This window comes from Hemisphaericaspora subhashii (genome assembly GCF_019202705.1).
Source record: "Hemisphaericaspora subhashii strain CBS 10753 chromosome Unknown scaffold1, whole genome shotgun sequence".
NCBI lineage: Eukaryota > Fungi > Ascomycota > Pichiomycetes > Serinales > Debaryomycetaceae > Hemisphaericaspora > Hemisphaericaspora subhashii.
In genome coordinates this window covers 313,665-339,270 of record NW_026057214.1, presented here as the reverse complement: position 1 = coordinate 339,270, position 25,606 = coordinate 313,665, and the positions used below count along the sequence as shown (strand labels likewise).

Sequence of the window (25,606 nt, the reverse complement as noted above, 5' to 3'; positions counted from 1 at the left end):
TCGAAGTTCAAGGCTTGTCTTTCAAAATTAAATCCACCTAGACAGTAGATCTGAACTGAATCATGAGTTTAAATCATACTGTAATAGTAAATCTCGTATAATCCCAAAGAGGAAATGCCGCACACTCTCGTTTTTGTACCTATTTTTTTGCAGGTCAATCCCCAGGTACATAAACATGATCACTTAGCCTCAGTTAATAATTTCCCCTTCTTTTTGATCTCTTTTAGACCAATCCTATTTCCTTCATAAAAACCACTTCCAATCATCCACAATGGGTCATATGATAAGTTCGGAATCCAATGTCTCAATTCGAGCATCAATCCATCCTCACGAATCATTCACTCATCTCCAGATCCATCAATTTTTTTATACTAGATGCGTCACCCTCCTAAAACCAATTGAAATCTCATTCCTAAAACAAGCATTGGGGATACTGGAAGATGATCCAGATGCATTTCAATCCAGTATAGAAATATCGAAATCTGAACTAGGGAAATTATTAAAATTGAATTTGTCGCAAAATGATGAGAAACTTGAAAGTGTTGTGACGATTTTGTATGATAGTATGAAAGTGATAGGACAATTCCCATTCCTTGGTGATTATAATAAGGACATAGTTGATGAAAAGCTTACTTTGCAGGAGTTTGTGATTTCGGTTATTTTCTTTAGTGGGAGGCATAAAAATCTTATGGATGATAATTTTTTGAGATTGTTTTATATGTCATTGGCCTTACCGTTGTCGGTCAAGCTGAACAACAGTAAGGAACAGAATTCACTGGAAGAAGTGGCCATGGTGAAGAAGGATCAGGAAGAAAAGGGGGATAATAAAAGTCAAGCTGACACCAAAGAGTTGATTCCCAATGGAACTTCCAAGATTGAGGACGAGGAAGTAATGCATAAAATCAGAGTATTAATGGACATAGAGCCAGAAGATCCCCCGGAACTAAAATCCAGAAAAATATGTTGGAGTGACATGTGTAATGGTAAAGAATTTGAGGGTATAGAAGAAGTAGCTTTGTCGGCCGGGAGATTACATCAAATTCTAGCATTCATGTTGTTGCTAAATTCTATAAATAAACAAAATCATGAGGTTATGATTAAACAAATATCTGAGAATGTTGTATACTGGGATAAATTTGAATTGTACTCTTTTTATTTGTTGAAGTATTTGAAGATTGATTTGAGTTTGCATGACTTGGAGAATACATTTATCTCGTATGAAAAGTTTAGTGAAGGGATTTCATTGATTTTGCCTGGGTTTATTGAATCCAATTTATATAATTTAATGGGTTTGAGTATCATATCAACATTCACGAAAGCAGCCAAGTCTCCACCTCCATCTCCATTAATCACCCACGAACAAACTCAACCCAGAAGAGAGAAGCCAATTCCAGAATTCAAGGAATCGAAACTAGTTTCAATCCCTTTTGTTTCCTACATCTCAGCCATCCTAAAAGGAATAAACAGTCCTATCCAAATCACCCCTCAAAACATAGTCAAACTCTTCGCCGGCTCAGACGCTGGATTTTCAATCCGATCCCTAGAATCGAAAATCTTTAAATGGCAAGCACCGACATTAGTCATCGTCAGTGGGAAACGACTCAAGATGAAAACAATGACAACTAATAGTCGATATCATAAATTGCAGTCCGAATATCCTGGATATTTCTTAAAGCTGGAAAATCCACTACGTGAATGGCAAAGCGAGAATGATAAGATCACCTACGCTGTCCTCATTAACTCACCTTGGAAACATTCAAATAAGAATAATTTCGGTGATGAGAAATCAGTAATCATATCTGTAAAACCCCATGCTGATGTGTTTAAAAGTGTTCACAATGCCGCCCTAAATGGACAACTGATCTATTTCAACAATGTAGGAATGGGATTAGGATTTGGGAATAATCAACCGATATGCAAAAACGACACCACCCGTCGATATTTCCCCGGAGATGTTTCTTTGACTATTGATGCCAATCTCGAATTCGCGGTGTTTAGACACTTGGTCTCCAATCTGACTTCCTCCAATACTTCCTCTACATATTTCGAACGGTCTCAACATCCAGTGATCAGAGATCAGGATTATGAGGATAGGTTTGTGATTAGTGATTTGGAAGTCTGGGGAATTGGATCGAGTAAAGAATTGGAAGAACAGAGATTACAATGGGAATGGGAGAATAAACAGGCTGAAGCTAGACAGAGTGTTAATATCAGAAGTTTGGGAGAGGAGAGAGCATTTTTGGAAATGGCTGGATTGGTTGGAAATCATGGACAAGGTGGGTCAATGTAGTTCGTTAGTTATTTGCAGCAATAAAAAAAAATATTTTTTAATTCAATTCTCGCGATGATCTTCTTTAGAATTCTTTTTTTTTTTTAATTTTAATTTTAGTTTTTCAATATCAAGCTTGATTGTAGAAGCTATATCCAACAACAACAGTCATGGCAAAAGGAGATAAGAAGGGAGATCAGCCCTCTCAACCAATCACAACCGACTCAAGGTTCAAATCTGTGCACAACGATCCAAGATTCAGATTACCTAATTTAAAAAAATTTAAAGTTAAAGTAGATGAAAGATTTAGTAAAAAAGAACTTGAAAAATTAAGTGTTGGAGCCAGTGGTAAAAAAGCCAAGATTGATAGATATGGAAGAAAGATCAACAAGAAAGATGAGTCAGCTGGTCTTGATAAGTTTTATGAGCATGAAAGTGAGGAAGAAGTAGAAGAAGAAGAGGAGGAAGGGTCTGAAGGTGATGATGAGAGTGTGAGCTCTGATGAAGGAGAAGAAAAGGAAGAACAAAGTGAAAGCGAAGAAGAAGAGGATGATGATGAGTTGAAAGCACTTACTAAAAAGTTAAAAGAAGAAGAAGCCGAATTTGATCGAGCAAGAGGTGAAGGTCTCGGATCCTCTTCTTCTGATTCTGAATCTGAATCCGAAGCATCGTCATCTGACTCATCTGTCAACTTTGAAGAATCAGACGAAGAAGAATCAGAAATCGAATTAGAAGACGGCAAACCAGAAGAAACAGAACCTACTACTTCTTTTGCAGTTGTGAATATGGATTGGGATAATATTCGTGCAGTTGATTTAATGGCAACTTTTATTTCCTTTGTACCTAAAGGTGGACAAATCAAATCAGTATCCATCTATCCTTCGGAATTCGGTAAGGAAAGAATGCAAAGAGAAGAAATCGAAGGTCCTCCTAAAGATTTATTCAAATCTTCCAAAAAGAACAAAAAGCAACAACAAGAAGAAGACTCCGATTCTGATCTTGGTTCAGATATCGATATTAATAATCCTGAAGAATTGGAAAAGGTGACTAGAAAATTATATCAAGAAGATGATGGGAAGGAAGATTATGACAGTAAAGCATTACGTCGTTATCAATTACAAAGATTAAGATATTATTACGCCGTGGTGAAATGTGATTCAGTTGAAACCGCCAGAAATATCTACATAAATTGTGATGGTACCGAATATGAATCCACGGCAAATATATTTGATTTAAGATACATACCCGAAGATATGGATTTCAGTGAAGATGACCCCAAGGATGTATGTAACAAGATTCCATCTTCCTACAGACCAGATTCTACATTTGTTACTGATGCATTACAACATTCGAAAGTGAAATTAACTTGGGATGAAACTCCAAAGGAAAGACTTACTTTAAGTTCAAGACCACTTTCTCAGAAGGAAATTGATGAGAATGATTTTAAGGCATATTTGGCAAGTGATAGTGATGAAAATGACAATGAAGAAAAGGATTCTTCTTTGAAGGATAAATATAAGAATTTGTTGGGTGATACGTTTGGAGCCAAAGGGTTTGGAAGAGATGTGGGTAGTGATGACGACGATGTCGATATGGAAATTACATTTGATCCAGGATTGAAGGATGAGAATAATAATGAAGAGGAAGAAAAGGAAGAAGAATCGACTATCGATGCGTATAGAAGAAAGGAAAAGGAACGTCGTAAACGTAGATTAGCCAAATTCAAAGAAACTCAAGCTGAAGAAAAGAAGAAGGTGGAGGAGTCTAAACCAAAGGATAAATCTGGTAAGAAGAATAAGAAGAAGCAAGTTCCTCAAATGGATGAGAAATCTAAAGCAGAACTTGAATTGGTATTAATGGATGAAGATGGTGAAGATCAAAAGCATAATCCAGAACATTTCAATATGAAGGATGTGATAAAATCAGAAAAACAAAAGAACAAGAAGAAGGGTAAAAAGAAGAAGAATATTGATGAAGAAATGGTTCAAGATAATTTTGTTGCTAATTTGAATGATCCAAGATTTAATGAAATATTTGAAAGTCATGATTATGCAATTGATCCAACTAGTAGTGATTTTAAGAAGACTGCAACTATGAAGAAGATTTTACAAGAACGTTCAAACAGAGCAAAGAGTAAACCATCTAAGAAGAATGAATCTAAGTCATCTAAACGTAAGATTGATGATGTTAGTAATTCTGATAATGTTAATTCTTTAATTGAAAAGATTAAGAAGAAGCAAAGAAAGTAAAATAGATTGTTTGTATTATCATGTATAGAAAATACAGCCATTTGGAGGTTAAGACTATAATTTAATATTTGCAATTCTGACTTATCTCATTCTCTAGATTGGGGAAGCTTTCCCTTAAAGGCTCATATTAGAGCTTTCTCGGAATGTCTACGGATATGAAGAAATTATGGTAAATAAATTATTTTTAATTATATTCCCGCTATGCATATTTTTATTTTTCCTTTATGCACAATTTCATAAATATTTTTTGCAATTTCATTCTCTTGCAGCTGTTGACTTGACACAACATACTCATGCATTAACCGTCTAATAAGATATGATTTATATAAACAGCCAAAGATGAAGCCACAACATTTTAAACTCCAATGTAACGTCTTCAATGAGGACCGGGGGATCAAGCCTCAGAACCTTAAAAATAATGTTATGTAAAAGCCATCTCTTTCTCGCAACCATTGTTATCACCAAAAATTAAAAATTAATTAAACTTTTACAATGGACAGTGAGCGATGGTCTCGTCATACTGAAGAAAGATACAATAAATCTTAACTGGGCTTTATATACAACTCCGTCTAGAACGCGTGTATTTGGAATGTGAAAAATTATATCCAATTCTCTTTTGAAACCAGCAACAACATCTCTTTTATAGAAACGATTTTCACTACGCAAATTAAAGTTTCATGAATCACAATAACGCATTAAACTTTATCCCGGGGAACATATTTCCCATCAACAAGCAGGAATGTGATGAAATTCCGCTTAATTTAAATTCTGATGATGAAGAAGAACACCATGGGCATTATTTTGATTTTGTAAATGGTCACAATATCTCCTCCATCGCCACTACTTTCAAATCACCATTAATATCGATGATGGAAATATTCCCAGAATTTAAGGATGGTCAAGAACCACAACCGCATCTACCTGTAATGTGTCTTCGAGTGTCAAAAATGGATTGTTTGGAGATTATAAATGAAGTTTCATCATCTTCTGAAAATGCTTCCCTGCCTTCGAAATCAACACCAATGAAGAGTACATCAACGGATAGTTTTGATAGATATTTACGAAAGAAAAACAAGGGAGTCACAGTGGCTACGTGTGTAACGCCTCCAATAAGTCCCCTGGCTTCTAGTTATTATGGAAGTTCATCATCACGTGAACAAACGACAACATCAAGAAATATTGATCTGAATGAATGTTTTGAAAGTCCGACGAAATCAATCATTGCATTAGATCCAACTGGGTCGGCTATTATGATTTCGCCAGATCAGAAAAATCACATATTTGGAAACTATAATGAGAAGTCTGAGATGGGTCCAAATAGGAATTATGAAGTTGATGAATTGGAATTTAGGATTGAAGATGAATTTCTGAAATTAAATATAGTCCCAGTTTCTAATAACTTAGAAAAGGTGAATTCGGAAAGCCTTTCAGAAAGTTCAGATACGTATCGCATACATGGTTCAGAAATAACTATTCATCAAGTAGATAATGAAAGAATCATAACTAACGGTATTCAAACACAAGAAAAATTACAATTACCTAGTCCTCGTTTATTCTCACTTCCCAAATCCCCACCGTCACCAACCCAACTCCCAGAACCGAATCTAGATGAACCAGAAGCAGAAGAGCCAACACAACTATCCCAAATAGATGAACCTAAACTAGCAGGGCCATTCCTGGTAGATGAAGAAGAGAATCTAGACTCACCTGTAATTGGAGAAAAAAGATTGCACGAACAAACAGTACTGGCTGCAAATAATTTTATTATACCTTCCAACAATACCAATGCGGCGACCACTTCAAGCAGCATAACAAATTCAGAACAAGAAGAGGAAGGTGGAGAAGAAGAAGGGGATGTAAGGGAATTACAATATTTAGATAAAGTAGGAGAAATGTCTCGAGGAAAGAGACAAGATAATATTCATTCTCCCGTTTTATTATCATCTTCATCAGCCTTTCAACAACAAGAACAACATAGTCAACAACAACAGGTACAAGTACAAGCACAAGAATTGGAAATGACAAGATTCTTTAATGATATTCTTGGACGAGCAACAGCGGGTGATTCGACAAGAAATGAATCAAAACATAAACCTACCAATAGCACCGATTCTAAAAGTTCGTATAAGAATGTATTTCTGATTGGCGGTGGTGGAGCGAATAATAATAGTAATTCGAACTATACCGACCCCCTGGTCCAACCGTCCCCATCACATTCAAACTCCAATTCACCATTACCTCAAAAATCCAGACATCCCAACCGCCCATCCACCCCAAACAATAATAACTCCTCTCGGGAAAGTCTCCTAGCATCAATCAGCAGTCCCGAAATCCGACCCCAATCTACTCCCACCCACAAAAAATCAACATATCTCCCATCCCGACGCGCCCCGGTCACACCAGCCACTCGAGAAACAACGTCCTCCTATCCCGCCTCCCCGGCCACCAATTCTTCCATCGACACCCATGATGATGATGGCTACCCCAACAAAAAACAAAAAAAATGGAGGACTTCGACAATGGGAAGTGTGGCATATCGAAGAAGTTCTCAATTATTCCAGAGTCCCACCTCGTCGAATGCGACAACGAGAAGACGACCACGGGTTGGGAAGTTGTATGAAATGGTGAAGAAAATCAGCACGAATACTGGAGGGAGTCCAACTGGTGGAAGTAGTAGTGGTAATGGGGGTAGCGATAAGAAGTTGAATTTTTATCAGAAGTTGTTTGGAACTTTTCCGGGCAGTGCTGGTGCTGGAGGAAGAGGAGGGAGTGGATATGGGATATTTTTGGATTCGAACAGGGGGGATGATTTTGTAGGTGTGGATCGGGAATTATATCGTCCTTTACCATTGACTGATGGGATGGATATTGATGAAGGTGGAGAGGAGGGTGGGAAGAGTGAGGATGATGTTGAGTTTGAGAAGAAGATGAAGTGGTTTTTGAATGAGGAGGATAGAAAACAGAGTTTGAATAAGTTTATGGATGCTGAGGATGATGATGGGGTTGTTGCTAGTTTTAAAGAATATTTAAATTATTCTCTTTTATAAATAATTAATTATATGATTAAATTAGTGTTTAATAGGATATTACATTGATAAAAATACATATTTACTTAAAAAACAATTAGATATAATTATATAATATAAAAAAGATAATCTAAAATTAACAAAAACATTAATAAAGTCTCTTAGAGGATAATAATAAAACATAACAAAGGCAATCACAAAACAAAATTAGTACTGAACCATTATTTCATACAACTTCATCTCTCCTCCTTCAACTAGGGTCAAAATCTCTCCAATAAAAATCTATAACTTATGGGTATAACAAATCAGGTCCTACTGATTACCAGTATTCACAATATCAACAAAAAATTCATCTGGATTATAATCTCTCTCCGATTTAATTCCTTCAGTACTATACTGTGTTCCAAATATCGGCTGCTGTGACAGCAGCAGCAGCTGATACTGTGAATAATCACCACCGCCTCCACCTCCACTAGTAGTAGTCAAAGTCGTGTATTCATCATATGCAACCTGATCAATCCCACCACCAGCACTACTACTGCTCGCCGTCGGATCATTCAAATCCTTCTCCAACATCTCAATCCTAGCCTGCAATTCCAGTCTCGTTTTATCCTGCTGATTTAAAACATAATTCAAATGTTCAATATAATCCACAGCCCGATTCAATATCGTCGATTTATTAGGCTTGGTTTCTTTTACTTTTATATTATTTATCAAATCGGTCAAATCCCCGGCATTCATATTCCCACTCCCCGATTTCCTTTGTAAGGTTTGTACGGCACATAATTGGGGGTTTAATAATGATGGAGGGACAATCACGCCTAATTCTTTTATTCTTTCTTTAATTAGGTCTCTTCTTCTTCTTTCGACTGCGTTATGGAATTCGCGTCTTCGTTTTAATTTTTCTTCTTTGGATAATTGTTTGGTGGGGACTGATTCTCGAGAGATTCCACTGGGAGAAGTGGGCACGCCGCCGGTGCTTGAACTGGGGACTGAACTACTTAGGATAGCTTGTTGTGGTGGTGGGGAGAGGGCGTTCCAATATTCTGCCTTGACGGGGATGGATGAACTCATGTTTATTCTGGGGAGATATTGCAGATGTGATTGTGGAGGGGAATTTAAATAGGTGTCATTGTTATAATTTGGCGGAGATGTGTAGGGTGGGTTATATTGTGGGGATAAGTATGATCCTGATAGTAGGTCTGGAGCATTAGGTTGGGGATTATAACCTGATATACTTCCTTTTCTTGAATATTGAGGGCTGAAAGTATTATCATTAAATGAAGATGCTAATTCACCTTCTGCAATTGAATTCAAAGGATTATAACCACCTCCTCTAGTAGGCGGAGAAAAATATTGAGGATTTAAAAATGTTGATGTAGTAGTTGAATTATCATATCCATTATTTGGTGGGGACATTATTTCATCAAGAGTATTTGAAGTTCCTGTATATTGTTGTTGCGGAGATAATGGAAGTTGAGGAGAAGCACTCTGAGGTCTACCAGCTTGTAACTGAGGTCCTAATACAGTATGAGAAAATCCGATTGTATCTACATCATCTAAAAATTGTTCCTCATTGGGAAGTGAACTAGGATCTGAACCAGCATAAGTATTTGTATCAGACCCCGGATTAAACGAGAATCCAGTTGGACTTAGATAATCACCTGAAGCAAGTTGAGTATTTGAATTGAATGCTGAATTATTATTTGTATTGGCCATTGATGTATTGTCAGTTGTATTGTTAGTGTTATTATTATTATTAAATCCACTATAATTTAGATTTAATGAAAAGTCGTGGGTGGTATTATTATTAGAAGTAATTGTATCAAATGAATAATTGTATGGATTGCTCTGTTGTTGCTGTTGCTGTTGCTGTTGTTGCTGTGGTTGACTTGCAGTCAGAGATGTATCATACGAAGTATTAATATATTTATAATTTGGTGGTGAAGCAGTATTTGAAGGAATATTTGTTGTACTATAATCCGATGGACTGTCCTTCAAATAATCATCCATAGTTTTTTTTATTTTTTAATAATCAGAAAGATCGGGCTGGTGATGATATTCGATTGATTGATTGATTGATTGATTAGATTGATGGATGTATAAGTATTTATATTAAAAGTGTGTAAATGTGTAATGGTTTGTAATAAGTTTGCTTTTTAGGTTGGTTGGTTAACTTTCTTCTTTTTTTTTTGTCTTGGTGCTTTTTTTAATTAAGCAAGAAAAAAAAAAGATCACGGGGGGTGAGAAAGAAAGTAAGAATCTATTTCTAGAATGTCCGTTGTAAGTGGTAAACAAAGTAATGCACTTAGTTGTTGTAGTATTAGCTTTGTGATATCTTATAAATAGAATGAAAGAACGAAATAAAGAAATATTTTAAAGGTAAAAATATTTTAAAAGCAAATTTCTTCGGGGGAAATTAAATCCAAACTTTGGAGTCGCAGAGAACAATTAAAATTTTTATTACGTAAGAAAATGGCTGGGGATGGGCTGGGCTGGATGTATGGTGAACGGTTAGTGTGGTAGGGAAAACTTTATTTTAATTCCGTAGTTAAGATTTTGAAATATTTTTTATTAATAATACAATCTATGACGCAACCAATTGAAAACAATTGGAATTTCAGTATTCGTATAAATATCATTGTTCTACTCTAACCTTTGTAAAACGTTACCCGCATTTAGAAGGAAATATACAACCACAATTTTAACTATACTTGGCTATTTCAGCTATAAACTTATTACATTCTATCCCAAGTAACAATCAACGACCCCGAATTGACATAGTAGAGCATATCTTCTACGTGTAGCCTCAGCAACCATTGAGAAAAGTCATCCACTTAATAATGATTTTCAATCTTTTTTGGCAATATAATTCCATAAAACATTCCTTGTTAGTTGTCTATTCAATAAATTAGTAACTAGAAAAGATTGAGAATCTATTTTTAACCTACTCTTCCGTGTAATTAGATTTCTGATTTGATAAACATGTCACCAAAGTGACATAAGAGTCATTTAATATTTAATTATTGTTGATTACCAAGTAGTGGTTACCAATCAATTTGTTGAATGATGATTGCAACAAATTCAAGTACTCAACTGGTAGCTCACCCATCCCAAAAAAAAAAAGTGATTTTTTTCTTTTCGCTTGTGATAACGATGTGAACAACGCCCGCCACACAATTTTTACTTGTTAATAGCCTAAAACAGTTTCTTTAACCAGCCCATACCCATCAAACCCAACTACACACACATAATATATCATTATGGCAACTACAGATTCAGAAAGCGTATTTCGACAGCTGTTTAGAAACTGGAATGAAAGGTCTAGCAGAACAGGTACAACATCATCAACCACGCCTGGTCAACCAATACTATCAGAATGGACCGATTATGTAAAAACAGGGGCAAATAGTCTATATAGTAAACTACCCACATCAGTCCAAGAACTTGGATCATCCAGTGCTGTTCAAGAAGAACCATCTTGGTTTCAATTAAGTCGATTAGAAAAAATGATTGGATTTGCCTGTTGTTTAGGTGCTTCGGTCTTATGTTTTGTATTATGTTTTTTTATGTTTCCGGTATTAGCTTTACGACCTCGGAAATTTGCATTATTATGGACTGGGGGGTCAGTATTGTTTGTATTATCATTTGGGGTCTTACAAGGTCCAACTACATATATTCGACATTTATTATCTCGTGATCGGATATTGTTTACGACTATATTCTTTTCATCGATATTGTTGACTTTATATTCGGCTGTGGTTTTAAAGAGTGTGATTGCTACTGTTATTTCTAGTGTGATTGAAATATTGGCGGTTTTATATTATTCGGTTAGTTATTTCCCATTTGGGGCAACTACTTTAACATTCTTTACTAGTTATGTTGTGGGATATTTTGGTGGGTTAATAGGTGGGATTATCTTATAAGAGTGATTGCTCATAATAATAATAATAATAACGATCATATATTAGATATATATATATAGTTTTTTTATCGAAAAGTATATAAATTAATGAACAAAAAACACCCATTAACTACAACTTCTCTTCTTGGTCAGCTTCCAATTCAGCAAGTAATTCCTTATGCAACTTCCCCAAAGCATCAAAATCAGTAGGTTGAGCAGGCCAACTCATACTCAACCCAGTCTTCGCATCCTTCTTAGGAATCAAATGAAAATGAACATGATCAATCTCTTGATGGGCAATTTTCCCATTATTTTGTAAAATATTATATCCTTCTCCATCAAGTCCATGATCTTCGTCTAATCTTAATACTTTAGTCAATTTTTTAATCATAGGTAAAGTGTCAGTTAAATATTCATCAGGGATATTGTGAAATCTAGCGGCGTGATATTTTGGAATCACAAGAACGTGTCCATGGGCAGTTGGTTGGATATCTAAGAAAGATAATGTGGTTGAGGTTTCGAGTAATTTAAAACAAGGGATTTCTCCTTTGATTATTTTACAAAAGATACAAGATGCATTGGAGGCCATATTGGATAGTCAATTGATTGGATTTTAGTCAATAAAATAAGAAGTACAATTCCAATTGTTGAATTGAAAAGAAAGTGTGGAGATAGAGAAATAGGAGAATTGGTAGTGAAAAACTTTTTGGTGGAGATTAGAGACAAGGTCGTGTACTTTTGTTACAAAGGATTCTTATCATATTGTACATGGAGAAATATATCCACGGAATATAGATCCGCTTAATAAGTCAATGTATACATACTAAGTTACCAGATTGAACCCTTTTAATAAGTCATTGGCGAATTAGAGATTACGGGACTGGAAGTTCAGTAGAAGGTGGGTTAACTCGTTGGGGGGTGGGAACTCAGTTGCCCAAGGCTGACACCCCACCAACCAATTTGACATCGAGAATGGGAGAGAATACACATCAAATGGCGAGATGCTAGTTATCAAGACCGTTCTGTAGCTTATTACAAGAGGTATACTTTCGTAGAAACGGATATCTTGAAAAATTGGATCTTCCCATAGGTACCAACTATAGATCAAAATCAATAGTAGGGAACGACGGTGGCAAAAAAATATCCTGTATATAAAACTTTGAGATCCAAAAATGTTGCCACCTTCAAAGAATAAGTGGTTGTCTCCCTTTGAAGCTGCTGATGTGATTATTAAGCCCAATCTCTTACTAAACATATGTCTATTTATCTATATTCTATCAACTTATCTTCTAGTAAGTTAGTAGATGTTTGTATAAATTTATTTCTAGAATGTTCTTTTGTTCTTCCACATGATTATTTATTATTTTTACCATTCAATTGTTTCCACCCTGTTTTTTTGTTTGTTGAAATTTCGATTTTTCCAACAATTATTTCTTTCTTTCTCTTTCTCCTTCTTCCACCTATATAAAACCAGAAAGTATTAAACACACTCAAATATGACTGGTGAAGAAGATCATAAACCACATTTCGATGCCTCCGGTGCCCATCAAACCGATGACGCAACCGCAACCGCAATCTTAAGAAGAAAGAAAAAGGACAACGCCCTTATTGTCGACGACGCCACCAATGATGATAATTCAGTTATCACCATGTCTTCAGCCACCATGGAATTATTACAATTATTTAGAGGTGATACTGTTTTAGTCAAAGGTAAAAAAAGAAAAGATACCGTTTTGATTGTTTTAGCTGATGATGATATGGAAAATGGTGTTGCTAGAGTTAATAGATGTGTTCGTAATAATTTAAGAGTTAGATTAGGTGATATTATTACCGTCCATCCATGTCCTGATATTAAATATGCTAATAGAATCTCAGTCTTGCCTATTGCTGATACAATTGAAGGTGTTAGTGGATCATTATTTGATGTTTATTTAAAACCATATTTTGTAGAAGCTTACAGACCAGTTAGAAAGGGTGATTTATTTACAGTTAGAGGTGGGATGAGACAAGTTGAATTCAAAGTTGTTGAAGTCGATCCTGAAGAAATTGCCATTGTTGCTCAAGATACTATTATTCATTGTGAAGGTGAACCAATTAATCGTGAAGATGAAGAAAATAATCTTAATGATGTCGGTTATGATGATATTGGTGGTTGTAAAAAACAATTGGCTCAAATTAGAGAATTAGTTGAATTACCATTAAGACATCCTCAATTATTTAAATCAATTGGTATTAAACCTCCAAGAGGGATTTTGATGTATGGTCCACCAGGGACTGGTAAAACCGTAATGGCAAGAGCTGTCGCTAATGAAACTGGGGCATTTTTCTTTTTAATCAATGGTCCTGAAATTATGTCGAAAATGGCGGGTGAATCTGAATCTAACTTAAGAAAAGCATTTGAAGAAGCAGAAAAGAATTCTCCTGCAATTATTTTCATTGATGAAATTGATTCAATTGCTCCAAAGAGAGATAAAACCAATGGTGAAGTTGAAAGAAGAGTCGTTTCTCAATTATTAACCCTTATGGATGGTATGAAGGCCAGATCTAACGTTGTTGTCATTGCCGCCACTAATAGACCAAATTCTATTGATACTGCTTTAAGAAGATTTGGTAGATTTGATCGAGAAATCGATATTGGTGTACCTGATGCTGAAGGTAGATTAGAAATCTTAAGAATTCATACCAAAAATATGAAATTAGCCGATGATGTAGATTTAGAAGCCATTGCTGCCGAATCTCATGGGTTCGTGGGAGCTGATGTTGCTTCATTATGTTCAGAAGCTGCCATGCAACAAATTAGAGAAAAGATGGATCTTATTGATTTAGAAGAAGAAACTATCGATGCCGAAGTTTTGAATTCTCTTGGAGTTACAATGGATAATTTTAGATTCGCATTAGGTAATTCTAATCCTTCTGCATTACGTGAAACCGTGGTTGAAAATGTTAATGTCACTTGGGATGATATTGGTGGTTTAGATAATATTAAGAATGAATTAAAAGAAACTGTCGAATATCCAGTCTTACATCCAGATCAATATCAAAAATTCGGATTGGCTCCAACCAAAGGGGTTTTATTCTTTGGACCTCCAGGTACTGGTAAAACTCTTTTAGCAAAAGCTGTTGCCACTGAAGTCTCTGCTAATTTCATTTCCGTCAAGGGTCCAGAATTATTAAGTATGTGGTATGGAGAATCTGAATCTAATATTAGAGATATTTTCGATAAAGCCCGTGCTGCGGCACCTACCGTGATCTTTTTAGATGAATTAGATTCTATTGCCAAGGCAAGAGGTGGATCTCATGGTGATGCCGGTGGAGCTTCTGATCGTGTTGTGAATCAATTATTAACCGAAATGGACGGTATGAATGCCAAAAAGAATGTGTTTGTGATTGGTGCCACCAATAGACCAGATCAAATCGATCCAGCATTGTTGAGACCGGGTAGATTGGATCAATTGATTTATGTCCCATTACCTGATGAACCGGCCAGATTATCGATTTTGAAGGCACAATTGAGAAATACTCCTTTGGAACCTGGATTAGATTTAGGTGAGATTGCTAAGATTACTCATGGATTCTCAGGGGCTGATTTATCTTATATCGTACAAAGATCGGCTAAGTTTGCCATTAAGGATTCTATTGAAGCTCAATTAAGAATAAGTAAAGCCAAGGAAGAAAAAGAAGGTGCTACTGCAGGTGCAGTTAAGAATGAAGATGTTGATATGAAGACTGAAGGTGAGGAAGAAGAAGAAGAGGATCCAGTTCCATTTATCACCAGAGCTCATTTCGAAGAAGCTATGAAGACTGCAAAGAGATCGGTTTCAGATGCTGATTTACGTCGTTATGATGCATATGCTCAACAATTACAAGCATCTAGAGGACAATTTGCCAACTTTAGATTCGCAGAAGATGGTGCTGCTGCTGATGGTGCTGCTGGAGGTGCAGCTGATGGATCTACTGGAGGTGCTGCTTTTGGTAATGTGGAAGAAGATGATGACTTATACAGTTAGAAGGGGTGGTCCTCTCTCGAAAAATTTTTTGTTTAGTTAAATTTACAGCTCTTTTTTATTCTCTCTAGTTTTATTAGTTATTATACGAAGTTTTATATTTTATATTCATACTTGTAGATTTTAAACTATAAATTAAGCTCTAACAACTAGTTTATCTAAATTTTATAATGAACAGCGTCAACACCATCCATTTTCTTTGGCAATCTAACAGCCACACCAATTGGATTAATAACCACATTATCAATATCCCAAATCCCTTCACGATAATAAACATCCTTCTTCAAAAATTCAATAATCTCTTCTCTTGAATTAGCGACTAAATGAAAAGCACTACCGGCAAATTGTGTCTTTGCTTCATCTTTATAAATAGCTCCCGCAGATCTGATTGGGTTTGGGACATTGGCGGGGATGTCTGCGACGTGTTGAGGTCTGACTTTTGATCTGTCGGTGTTTGGCTTGTCGTAGACGATGACGTTGTATTCGGTAGACATTCTTCTAATGGAACTGGACGAAATTGATCTGAATTGAGTAAGGGATTGTTTAAAGATTGGTGATTTGAAAATCATGGGAATCAAAAGTGGGAAAGAAAAAAAATTTGGAGGTCGAGGGGATTATGGGGGAGATTTTATACTTGGGACGGGAAATGGGTCCGGGAATTACTGTGGTTTATATAAACTTGAAATATTTGAATAAAAAGTCTGGATAAACGAAATTAGGACGGCTTTCTTATTGAGTGGTCGGGGGGATAGCTAGAGGTAATTATTACCAGAAGGGGTTACATATGGCTCCGCTAAACTTGTCGGCGTTTTTAGTTGTCCATTGTGTGGTGTGGGGAGGTTTATGGAATAGGTTTATGGAATAGGTAGATTCGTTCCCGACAAGCGCATCCAAAATAGGAAATTTCAGCACGTGATCAAAGAAGTCAGATATCAATCTGGACCCGGTTTCTACATGCATAAACAATAGTATAGCTTCATATACGAACAACTACCGATTTCGCTTCATATATAATTACAGTCAGTTGTTCCAAAAAAATAGTTTTCGTTAATTAATTGTTAATAAATAGAAAAGAATACAATAATAAAAAATTGAATAAAGCAAATGATATAAATGGGGTGGGCAATCCTTTGTATATTGAACCAAATAACCAATTCAGATAAAACCTTCCCCCAAAACATCTTACTGCTCCTATGTGTTTTCTCTTGTTCTTAGAAATATAAACAATCATATATATTCAAAACTCCAAGGAAAACAATGCAAAACTAAAAGACCAAAACGTCCACAACAACAACAATCTGATCCTTATGGATCATCAACAAAACAAAAATACAACAAAGCAAACTAATTTATATCCTTTCTTTCTTTTTACTATACATAGTTCAAACCCCCTATACTAATAATAACTCTATTGAGCATATGGATCAATTGGGGCATATAATCTAGGTCTAGCTTTTCTTGGACCCAATTTATCAAGATGAATACCTGCACCAAATTGTTCACCATATTTTCCATATGGACTAGCTGCAGGAATCAAAACAGTTGGGAATGGTTGACGTTCACGAGCCATTCTTGCATATTGTTTTTGACCTATACCACCTTTATCTTTAGCGAATTCTTTAATGAATCCCATTTTTCTTCTTTTTGCCATATGTTCATTTCTTAAATGATTACGTTCTCCCGATGCTTCTTGTTCGAATAATTTGAGGTTTAAGAATGGTTTATCAGATTTATTATTGCTGTTATAGTAGAAATATCCACCTAATACTGCTGCTACACCAAAGATTTTGGTGATTGTAATTTCAAATGTGGTTTCTGGTTCTGGTGTATGATTAGAATGAGAAGAATTGAATCTTCTAAAAGTTTGTGTTATTGAACGAGCAGTGGTGGTTGGTCTTACTCTGGTGAACATATCTATTTGTTTGTGTATGTAATTATGTCAATGGATGTTGTTACTTCAAAAAGGAAAAAGGGTTGGATATTAATATGTGAGAGTGTGATGTTTTGTAGAGATTGAAATTTTAAAGGAAAGTTAAAGAAAAAATGTTTGAGAATTATTTCAGCCAATAAAACTTTTTAGAATGAAAATTTTTACACTACAATTGAAAATCACGTGATTGAGATTATATGCAGAATTTGATTTCATTTATAAATAATTAAACTATAGTAGTATCTATAGAATGCAAAACATTAAAGCATGGATATTTGACCATATCGATGGTACGTGATGATAAACTGGGTGACAATAACCTCACCAGTTTTCAAATATAATAAATAAGCAGTATAGAACATATTAAATGTTCAAACTAAAACGAGTGTCGTATATTCCCAAGGCTATCCTATCATATCCTTGGGTATTTAATGATTATGTTACTGGGAATGTATGTAAATGCGTGGTGTTTCCTTACTGGCCCATGTTGATCTATATAATTATAATTCTAAATCGGAAACCAGCCAGACGTAAAAATATATTAATAGTAAATATCAACGATTCTTAACTTTCAAGGTATAGATAGATTCTCCTAATCTCTATTTCGTTGATGAGTTTTCAAAATAATGACTTTGTATCCAACTTGATCTATATGCATTATGATTATATGAAGCACTAAAGAAGGAAGAAGTACTACCACTTCCATTTGTAATCGTTTTCGTAGTTGTTTTGGAAAATCGGGTGACTACTAATTCACTGGCTATGTATAAAATAGGAGCTATAACAAATAGCCCACTAGCTGGAAATTGTTTCATGTTGGATATATAACTTGGTTTGTGATATTTATGACTTTGATAGAAATATTAGTTGGGTATCAGGGGGTGATTACTTGTAATGACTACTTCTAACTTCTAGGGATTTCCGGTATCGGCCTATTTTGAAAAATTCTTACTCAAATAAAAAACAGCAATCTGTAATGTAGGTCTATAAAACACTTGAGTTAGGATGTAAAGACTAGTTTAACCAAAAATGAGGAAATGCCTCTTATAAATTCAAAAGGAGGTTTACAGCTCTGATTTAGTGGAGTGATCTTTAATTTATTTTAAAGAATCTTCTCCCCATCCATCATTTCGGTATAAAGATAAAAAAAATAATTTATTAACTAATAAAATTTTTTTAGGGTAATATCCGTTGTTCCTGTATAGAGCCCCATTGAAAATTTTAAGACACTACCAAGAGAATAGACGAAGAATATTGAAAAGGCTGATTATCAATGGTCAAAGAGATAAATAACAATTAAATTTGAACTTGATATGCAATTGAGTTCAAAAAATGACATTATAATGTCATATCACTTCTGTAATCTCTACAATTGACTTCAAAAATAAAGTAAAAATTTTATATTTATTAGAATTCCCGGTATCTGGCAAATACACACCTAGATGAATGTATATGGCCTTGTGTATATATTAAAATTTGATATCTAGTAACCAACACTAATTAAATAATCCGCCAATTTTTCAACAACAGTAGTAGCTTCTCCAGCTTGAACACCAGATGGATAATGTGCAACTAAAATTGCTTGCTTTGTTCTAACAGCAACAAGCCCTTCAGCTTCATGTTTCCCATAGATAGATCTTTCATCAGCTCTTAATAAGAAATACTTTTGTCCAGCAGCATGTAATCCATGTTCTTGTAAACCGGAAGCTTCATCGAATCCTTTGGCAATTTCGGTGATTTCATTTTGTTGTAATCCAAATGCACCTGATTCTGCCCATAATGCATCACCAGCTCTTGAATATAATGAAGCCTTGTCAATCTTTCCAGTAGCAACTAAGTTATCAGTATAAGCATTCCAAGACATTTTCCTTTATTTAATTGTTCTTATTTGTAATTTATAATTCCTTGAAACAAATTCAATTGAGATTAAACTCCAAAAAGAAGAAAACCCTAAATGAAACTTTGTGTGTTCGTGTGTAAAGCAAAGTGTGAATGTGTGAAGTCGTTTCATGAGGCAAACGACCGAAAGGCAAGGAAAAAAATAGAAATTTTTTGTGTCACAATTTTCTCGATTACGTAATCGAACACTATAAATACAAAATTTTTGCAATCGCTAAAGCAATCTTCTACACCTAGCTAACATCACAGTTTACAACTCCATATCCTACTCAATCCTTCGTTTCTTTAACATGGGCTCTTCAATTTCAATAATGTCCCCATTCTCTTCTACTACTTCAATTTCTTCGTCATCATCGATAACGACAACCATTGACCCATCCTCGGTCCCATTTACATCTGAGGCTGGCTCCTTTTCCAGCATTTCTGGCTCAGCTTCGTCCTCCTCCTCTTCATGAATATGTTTCTTTGGTCTCAATACCAATTCAGGAAATTTAGTTTCAATATTATCCTTTACATTCAAATACAATTCTAAATTTTCTAATTCGCCACCATCATCTTGAATCAAAATAATTTCTCCATTCTTAAATCCAGGTACTTCCGAAAGCTTGGCATTTAAATAATCATCAAAATCAATATCATAAACTAATTTAGATTTCCCAACTTGAATAGAAATATCATCTTTTGAATATCCAAATTTCTCAACTAAATGATCAAGAAAACAATCTAATGTGCAATGATTAAAATGTTCGGTTGAAACTTCAAATACACCTCTGGAAACTAATGAATCACTGGCACATTTTTCATTTGGAGGTACTAATGAGGCAGATATAGTATATCTATTTGGCTTTATACTGACGAAAATGGTGGATGATTTCTTCATTATATCTCCAAAATCATGACTCTGAGGATCATGTTGTTCATTTTGATAATATTTCGTACCTGCCAAACAAGAAAATCCCGAAATGATTGCATTGGTTGTTGCAATTGCTGGAATAATATTTCCGGCAATTTCTTTAATATCGAATTTTGGTTTTTCTTCAATTCCAAATATCGAAGATCTTAAATTAGACGCAGAAGCTACAAAGATCATAGTATCTTCATCATCTTTATCAAATGCCACAAATGCTTCTTTACCTGACTTGATCCTATTTTGTAACAGTTCTCCGGATTTGTATAATGCGTAAATGTTTTCCAAAATGGTCCACACTTTGGTATCTGCATTCAAAACACTCTCATTCAGGTCATCTGCCAACATAGTGTTCAAATCGTTGTTATATGCACCAATATCAAGTGGAATTGGTCTCTTTCTCGTCTTCCATAATGTTTCAATTAATAATAATCTTTCAATATCAACCTTAAATATCTTCACAAGAACTTCATTAATGAAAGTCGCTGAATCAGCACTACGAATCAATTTTCTCAATTCAATCAATTCATTCGCCTCCTTTGCCAAATTTTCAATCTCAGCTTCATCTTCAGCCTCTTGTTTGATTTGTTCACTATTATTCAAATTCGAATCATGTTCAGCTTCATCAAACAATTGATGGAATAAAAATTCCTTAGCCCACGTAATACAATGTACCGGTTGTGAAGGGGTTGATCTAATAGTACACACTGGGAATGTCTTTGGGGTTACTTTCGTTTGACAATCGAAGCATTCACTATAATATGGATAAATTGGTTGGATTTGGCCCTCATATCCAGTAGTCCCACTTTCCATTAATGGTTTCTTCAAGAATAACGCCATTTTGTTTACATATCTCCTTGCTTCTATATTATCTAATGCATTATAGATATAACTAAATTGATTCCACCAATCAATCGGGAATTGAGTCGTGTCCATGATATTACCATGATGAGGTATGAGTTTCGCACCTAAGTAATTGAATGATTGGACAGCTTTACACACGGTTAATGCTTTGGATTTGTCGATGTCTTCTTTACGAAATAAGAATTGTCTATTTAAGTTTGATAATGTAATGGTATCTAAATCAACAATATGAATTTCATGATATCCGGTTAAGATTAGGTTTTTTAATAATTCACAGCCAATACCTCCTGCTCCGACCATTAATACTTTGGATGATTGGAGCCTAGTGAAACATTTTTCACCTAGAACTTTCTTTAAATATGTATCTTTCCCCATACTCTCTGGCTTACTTATATTGATGATGATGATGAATTATAGAAGTGTAGAACCAGCAAAAAAAATTGAAGCGTAAAATTTATTCAAGATTTCCATTTTTTTCAAATAGTCACGTGCTCGGACAAACGACGCGTTTGGATTGTTTACATGATAAGGGGGTCGGTGAGGTAATTTATATAAAAATTTTGTTTTGATAACTTTTTTGTACAACCAACTTCAAAGTCATTATACAAGGAGTACTACCATGGCAAGGGCTCCTAAGGAAGCAGCTACCAAAGTTGTGAAACGCGACCACAAAAGAACAAAGGTCTTCACTCCTTTACAAGAATGGTATATTGGTGATTACTTAACAAATAATCCTGAAGGCGAAAGTCTCGACAAACAGGAACGTCTCCAAGTAATTAGAAACGCATATAAGGCAGCCTATCCAGATGCGTCTCCTGATGAGATTCCAAAATTCTCAGATGGATGGTATAGTGGATTCAAGAAAAGGTTTTACAAAATGGAAGAAGATCGTTATGTAGCCTGTCCCCAGCTCACTATGGATTTTAGCCCGGATGCTATTAGAACACCTACTGATTTAGTCAAAATGGACAAGTTTTGCAAACATATCAAACCAGGTATGAGTCCAGAAACCGTAGTAAAAGTAGTTCTGGAATTAAAAGAACAAATTACTCAGTTGACTGTTGAAAAGGGGATTTTACAAGCAGATATTGATCGACTCCTCGAAGACCAAAAACGGAGAGAGGAGCGAGCCCAGTATATCAAAGAGCTTTCTTCAGGTCGAGTCCCCACTGAGCACGAACTGGAAACCGAGCCATATCTGGGTGAAGATGACGATGACGAGGATAGGTCGATGCGCTTAGAACTTGAGAGACAAGCTTGGGAGAAATACATGAGCGACGGTGCTAGTGAAGAAGAAGAAGATGATTGGTCATCCCAAGAGAGCAATAATGAAGAGGATATACCCATTCCTGCGGAGCCTGGCAAAGCCTTTAGGACAGGTGCGGAAATTTGGCAAAAGATACTGGAAATGAATTATGCACGTATCGCTGCCAAAGCTGCCGAAAACAAAAAAAAGTAGCTGGCCAGCTCTAATCCATCACAGTGAGGGAGTACGAAGCTAGATTGTTAAATAGTATATAGGAAATATGACTTATTATTTGTTATTTATGGCTCTAACGTAGATATTCTTTCGGAAGTGTAAGTCCAACAATTGGTGGCGAACATCTAAGGGAAAGCCAATGTATTCAATAAAGAACATACTTGTTTGCCGATTAGGTGAACAAGCGCCCGAATACTCACAGCCCCACGTTTGAAGATTAAGATTAGTTCCGTTATTGTAAAGAAAATTACAATAAAAAAGTTTGATCAAAAAAACTTACGCCCTACAGTGAGCCTATTCAACCAAAAAATAGTTGGGGATAAAACGAGACGCGTTTCGAATGTTTACATTTTGAAAATTTATTCTTATTTATTCCCAACAACCAGCACAATGGCCACCTTAAGACGTCATACCGCGACCAGAGTTGCTAAAAAACCTACAGCAAAAGCTGCGAAACCCAACCCCGACAGGAGAAAGCCTCTCGCACCTTTACAAGAATGGTATATTGGTGAATATCTTGAAAACGATCCCGAGGGAAAAACTTTATCCCAAAAGCAGCGCTTAAAGGTTATTGCAAGGGCATATAGGGCTGGAAATCAAAGTGAGCCTATTAGCGATATTCCAACATTTACTGATCAATGGTACAATGGGTTCAAGAGCAGGTATGCAAAGATGGACTCCGAACCAGGCTCAGAAACCGCCTCCCAGAATGCTGACCTCGATCATGTTGAAACACCTACAGATTTGCCAAAAATGAACACGCTTTGTGAGTCAATCCAACCAAACATGAGTCCAGAGATGGCAGAGAAGCTAGTACTGGAATTAAAAAAGCAAATCACTATGTTTACGGTGGAAAGGGGGATAATGGAAGCAAAGCGATCTCGACTCCTTGATGCGTTAGACTCTGACGACAGTGACGAAGAGGTTATTGAGCTCATTCCAGAGCCTGGCTCAATTTGTATGTCAGGAGCTGAGATCCATGCACAGCTTAAAGCAATCAAAGAGGAACGTAAGGCTAAGGGACTTCCACCTCTTCCTGAAGATTGCAAAATGAGGTTTAAGGTACCTGAATTTTAAGTGACCAATCTTGGGTTATTCAACGAATGAATAGGAAGTAAGAGTGTTTATAGTATATGTGTAGAATTTGCAAGTAAAATTTCAATGTGACCAATTTCAAATGATTTCTCAACATAGGTCGCTTTGCACCCGACACGACTCTAAGCTGTGTTACGTTTTAATGCACCCTACATATTTATTGATCTCTTCATATCAACGAGGAGCTCTTTGGGATGTATTTATTTACCTAAAGAAGACTCCAGAAATGGTTCGATTGTTTATTCTAGTTTGTCAAGCCTACGAAAACAAATAATGACAACGGGTACAAAACCAAGAAACAATGTTGCAAAACGCAGTTATAGTAGTAAAAGACTCCTCAATCCTGTCCAAGAATGGTCTCTTGGAATTTATGTCGGGGACCATGAAAAACTAACTGACGTCCAAATAAGAGATATTGCCAGCTATATCTATAGGTCAGGTCGACCAGATATTCATCTTAAAGATCTGCCAAAGTTTTCTAAAGGATGGTATCAGAAGTTCTGGGACAGGTATGTTGAAACTTGGGATTGTCTTCTGGATGTTCCACCACCTAAAGATTTTTATACTGAGCTCGTTCCAACACCTACTGATCTATTAAAGATGGAGAAGTTTTGTGAGATCATAAAGCCTGGAATAAGTCCCGAGACAGCAGGGTGGGTGGTACTGGAGTTGAAAAAAACAAATTGCCTGGTTGACAGCACAGATGGGAATAATTGAAGCTGCATATCATCTCGGCTACAACGAGAGCGACAGTGATATTGATGAAGAATATTAGAGAGAGATCACACTAGATCCAAGTGAGCGTCTTCTTTGTGGGGGCGGGTCATTAGAAGAAATCGATAAAATGTGTATGTCCAGCTTATTCGAAGAAATCAGGGAGGTTGAAAAGTTAAATAGATGTGTTTGACTTGGTGAATGAATATGTCGTTAGAGATTGTATTTGTAGCCTATTGTATAGTTTTTATGAATGAATTTGTGTTAATCCCTTGATATTTTAAAGCCTCACCGATTGACTCGAAGTAATTAACAGTGGCTTTACTAATATAGTTCGTATATTTATTAAGAAAAGTAAGTTATATTAAACACTGGTAAATAAACTCCATACACCTTTAGCATATTGAACAATTTCATCCCCACCTAATTTAGATTCCCCATACAATCTATCAACAAAACTAATTGGCACTTCGCCAACAGTGAATCCCAAAGCTCTTGCTCTAACCATCATTTCCATCTGGAAGACATACCCTTTAGATTGAGTTACCTCGATAATCTTCTTCAAAACATCAGTCTTATAAAGTCTAAAGGACCCAGTTAAATCAGATACATGCGGTCTTAAAACAATAGTAGCTAAGAAATTAGCCCCCCTTGAAATCAATTTTCTCTTAAAATCCCAACCATAAACCCCACCATTGCCGGCATATCTTGTTCCTGTAACAATATCGAAATCTTGGGATTTTTGCTTTGCTATAAATTCAGGAATTGCTTCTGGATGATGGGAGAAATCGGCATCCATAATAAGAACAAAATTTCCACTAACAGATTTTAATCCATGGACATAAGCAGTACCCAATCCTAATTTCCCTGGTCTTGGTCTTAATATGATATGGTCTGCTCCATATAAGTCAATTAACTTTTTGGCAATTTCTTGAGTTCCATCTGGGGAATTATCATCAACGATAATAACTTCCCAATCTAATTTATTCTCACGGAAGGTTTTCTCCAATAAATATATTAAGATTGGTAAGTTTCTTCTTTCGTTAAATGTTGGAAGAATTACTGAATATTTGTTTTCTGACATAATTGGAATTTAGTTACAATTGTTTGGAGGTATCAAGACAGAGTTACTCAAGCTGGTTCTTTAAGGAGTTTATGAAATTGAAATTTTTCAAATTACGTGTCTTGAGGAAAAATTATTCGCGCTACCAACAGCATATTATTTTTTAATTTTACAAATTGCAAACTATCATGCATCTGGAGCT

The 25,606-nt window shown here is 35.6% G+C and overlaps 15 protein-coding genes across 15 annotated transcripts; 8 read left to right on the top strand and 7 right to left on the bottom strand. All coding sequences in view use genetic code 12, as the record gives it.

The window, feature by feature from the left end:
- Positions 1-271: 271 nt before the first annotated feature.
- Positions 272-2,290, top strand: J8A68_001299 (TLD domain-containing protein; the record flags this gene model as incomplete). Its single annotated transcript, XM_049404939.1, has 1 exon — positions 272-2,290. The coding sequence occupies one exon, from the start codon at positions 272-274 to the stop codon at positions 2,288-2,290; it is 2,019 nt and encodes a 672-aa protein (XP_049265475.1).
- A 149-nt stretch (positions 2,291-2,439) lies between these two features.
- J8A68_001298 (pre-rRNA-processing protein ESF1) lies at positions 2,440-4,518 on the top strand (the record flags this gene model as incomplete). Its single annotated transcript, XM_049404938.1, has 1 exon — positions 2,440-4,518. One exon carries the CDS (start codon positions 2,440-2,442, stop codon positions 4,516-4,518), a length of 2,079 nt encoding a protein of 692 aa, XP_049265474.1.
- A 677-nt stretch (positions 4,519-5,195) lies between these two features.
- J8A68_001297 (uncharacterized protein) lies at positions 5,196-7,565 on the top strand (the record flags this gene model as incomplete). The annotated part of the gene is made up of 1 exon (XM_049404937.1): positions 5,196-7,565. The coding sequence occupies one exon, from the start codon at positions 5,196-5,198 to the stop codon at positions 7,563-7,565; it is 2,370 nt and encodes a 789-aa protein (XP_049265473.1).
- Positions 7,566-7,856: 291 nt separating this feature from the next.
- RTG3 (Rtg3p) lies at positions 7,857-9,557 on the bottom strand (the record flags this gene model as incomplete). The annotated part of the gene is made up of 1 exon (XM_049404934.1): positions 7,857-9,557. The coding sequence occupies one exon, from the start codon at positions 9,555-9,557 to the stop codon at positions 7,857-7,859; it is 1,701 nt and encodes a 566-aa protein (XP_049265472.1).
- A 1,250-nt stretch (positions 9,558-10,807) lies between these two features.
- Positions 10,808-11,470, top strand: SFT2 (Sft2p; the record flags this gene model as incomplete). Its single annotated transcript, XM_049404933.1, has 1 exon — positions 10,808-11,470. One exon carries the CDS (start codon positions 10,808-10,810, stop codon positions 11,468-11,470), a length of 663 nt encoding a protein of 220 aa, XP_049265471.1.
- A 108-nt stretch (positions 11,471-11,578) lies between these two features.
- On the bottom strand, positions 11,579-12,037 carry HNT1 (adenosine 5'-monophosphoramidase; the record flags this gene model as incomplete). Its single annotated transcript, XM_049404932.1, has 1 exon — positions 11,579-12,037. The coding sequence occupies one exon, from the start codon at positions 12,035-12,037 to the stop codon at positions 11,579-11,581; it is 459 nt and encodes a 152-aa protein (XP_049265470.1).
- A 907-nt stretch (positions 12,038-12,944) lies between these two features.
- On the top strand, positions 12,945-15,455 carry CDC48 (AAA family ATPase; the record flags this gene model as incomplete). Its single annotated transcript, XM_049404931.1, has 1 exon — positions 12,945-15,455. The coding sequence occupies one exon, from the start codon at positions 12,945-12,947 to the stop codon at positions 15,453-15,455; it is 2,511 nt and encodes an 836-aa protein (XP_049265469.1).
- Positions 15,456-15,610: 155 nt separating this feature from the next.
- OFR1 (Ofr1p) lies at positions 15,611-16,021 on the bottom strand (the record flags this gene model as incomplete). The annotated part of the gene is made up of 1 exon (XM_049404930.1): positions 15,611-16,021. The coding sequence occupies one exon, from the start codon at positions 16,019-16,021 to the stop codon at positions 15,611-15,613; it is 411 nt and encodes a 136-aa protein (XP_049265468.1).
- An 839-nt stretch (positions 16,022-16,860) lies between these two features.
- On the bottom strand, positions 16,861-17,364 carry J8A68_001291 (uncharacterized protein; the record flags this gene model as incomplete). Its single annotated transcript, XM_049404929.1, has 1 exon — positions 16,861-17,364. One exon carries the CDS (start codon positions 17,362-17,364, stop codon positions 16,861-16,863), a length of 504 nt encoding a protein of 167 aa, XP_049265467.1.
- Positions 17,365-18,865: 1,501 nt separating this feature from the next.
- On the bottom strand, positions 18,866-19,246 carry PFY1 (profilin; the record flags this gene model as incomplete). The annotated part of the gene is made up of 1 exon (XM_049404928.1): positions 18,866-19,246. The coding sequence occupies one exon, from the start codon at positions 19,244-19,246 to the stop codon at positions 18,866-18,868; it is 381 nt and encodes a 126-aa protein (XP_049265466.1).
- A 300-nt stretch (positions 19,247-19,546) lies between these two features.
- UBA2 (E1 ubiquitin-activating protein) lies at positions 19,547-21,352 on the bottom strand (the record flags this gene model as incomplete). Its single annotated transcript, XM_049404927.1, has 1 exon — positions 19,547-21,352. One exon carries the CDS (start codon positions 21,350-21,352, stop codon positions 19,547-19,549), a length of 1,806 nt encoding a protein of 601 aa, XP_049265465.1.
- Positions 21,353-21,671: 319 nt separating this feature from the next.
- Positions 21,672-22,511, top strand: J8A68_001288 (uncharacterized protein; the record flags this gene model as incomplete). The annotated part of the gene is made up of 1 exon (XM_049404926.1): positions 21,672-22,511. One exon carries the CDS (start codon positions 21,672-21,674, stop codon positions 22,509-22,511), a length of 840 nt encoding a protein of 279 aa, XP_049265464.1.
- A 411-nt stretch (positions 22,512-22,922) lies between these two features.
- On the top strand, positions 22,923-23,609 carry J8A68_001287 (uncharacterized protein; the record flags this gene model as incomplete). Its single annotated transcript, XM_049404925.1, has 1 exon — positions 22,923-23,609. One exon carries the CDS (start codon positions 22,923-22,925, stop codon positions 23,607-23,609), a length of 687 nt encoding a protein of 228 aa, XP_049265463.1.
- A 291-nt stretch (positions 23,610-23,900) lies between these two features.
- On the top strand, positions 23,901-24,344 carry J8A68_001286 (uncharacterized protein; the record flags this gene model as incomplete). Its single annotated transcript, XM_049404923.1, has 1 exon — positions 23,901-24,344. One exon carries the CDS (start codon positions 23,901-23,903, stop codon positions 24,342-24,344), a length of 444 nt encoding a protein of 147 aa, XP_049265462.1.
- Positions 24,345-24,705: 361 nt separating this feature from the next.
- On the bottom strand, positions 24,706-25,425 carry DPM1 (dolichyl-phosphate beta-D-mannosyltransferase; the record flags this gene model as incomplete). Its single annotated transcript, XM_049404922.1, has 1 exon — positions 24,706-25,425. One exon carries the CDS (start codon positions 25,423-25,425, stop codon positions 24,706-24,708), a length of 720 nt encoding a protein of 239 aa, XP_049265461.1.
- Positions 25,426-25,606: the final 181 nt, after the last annotated feature.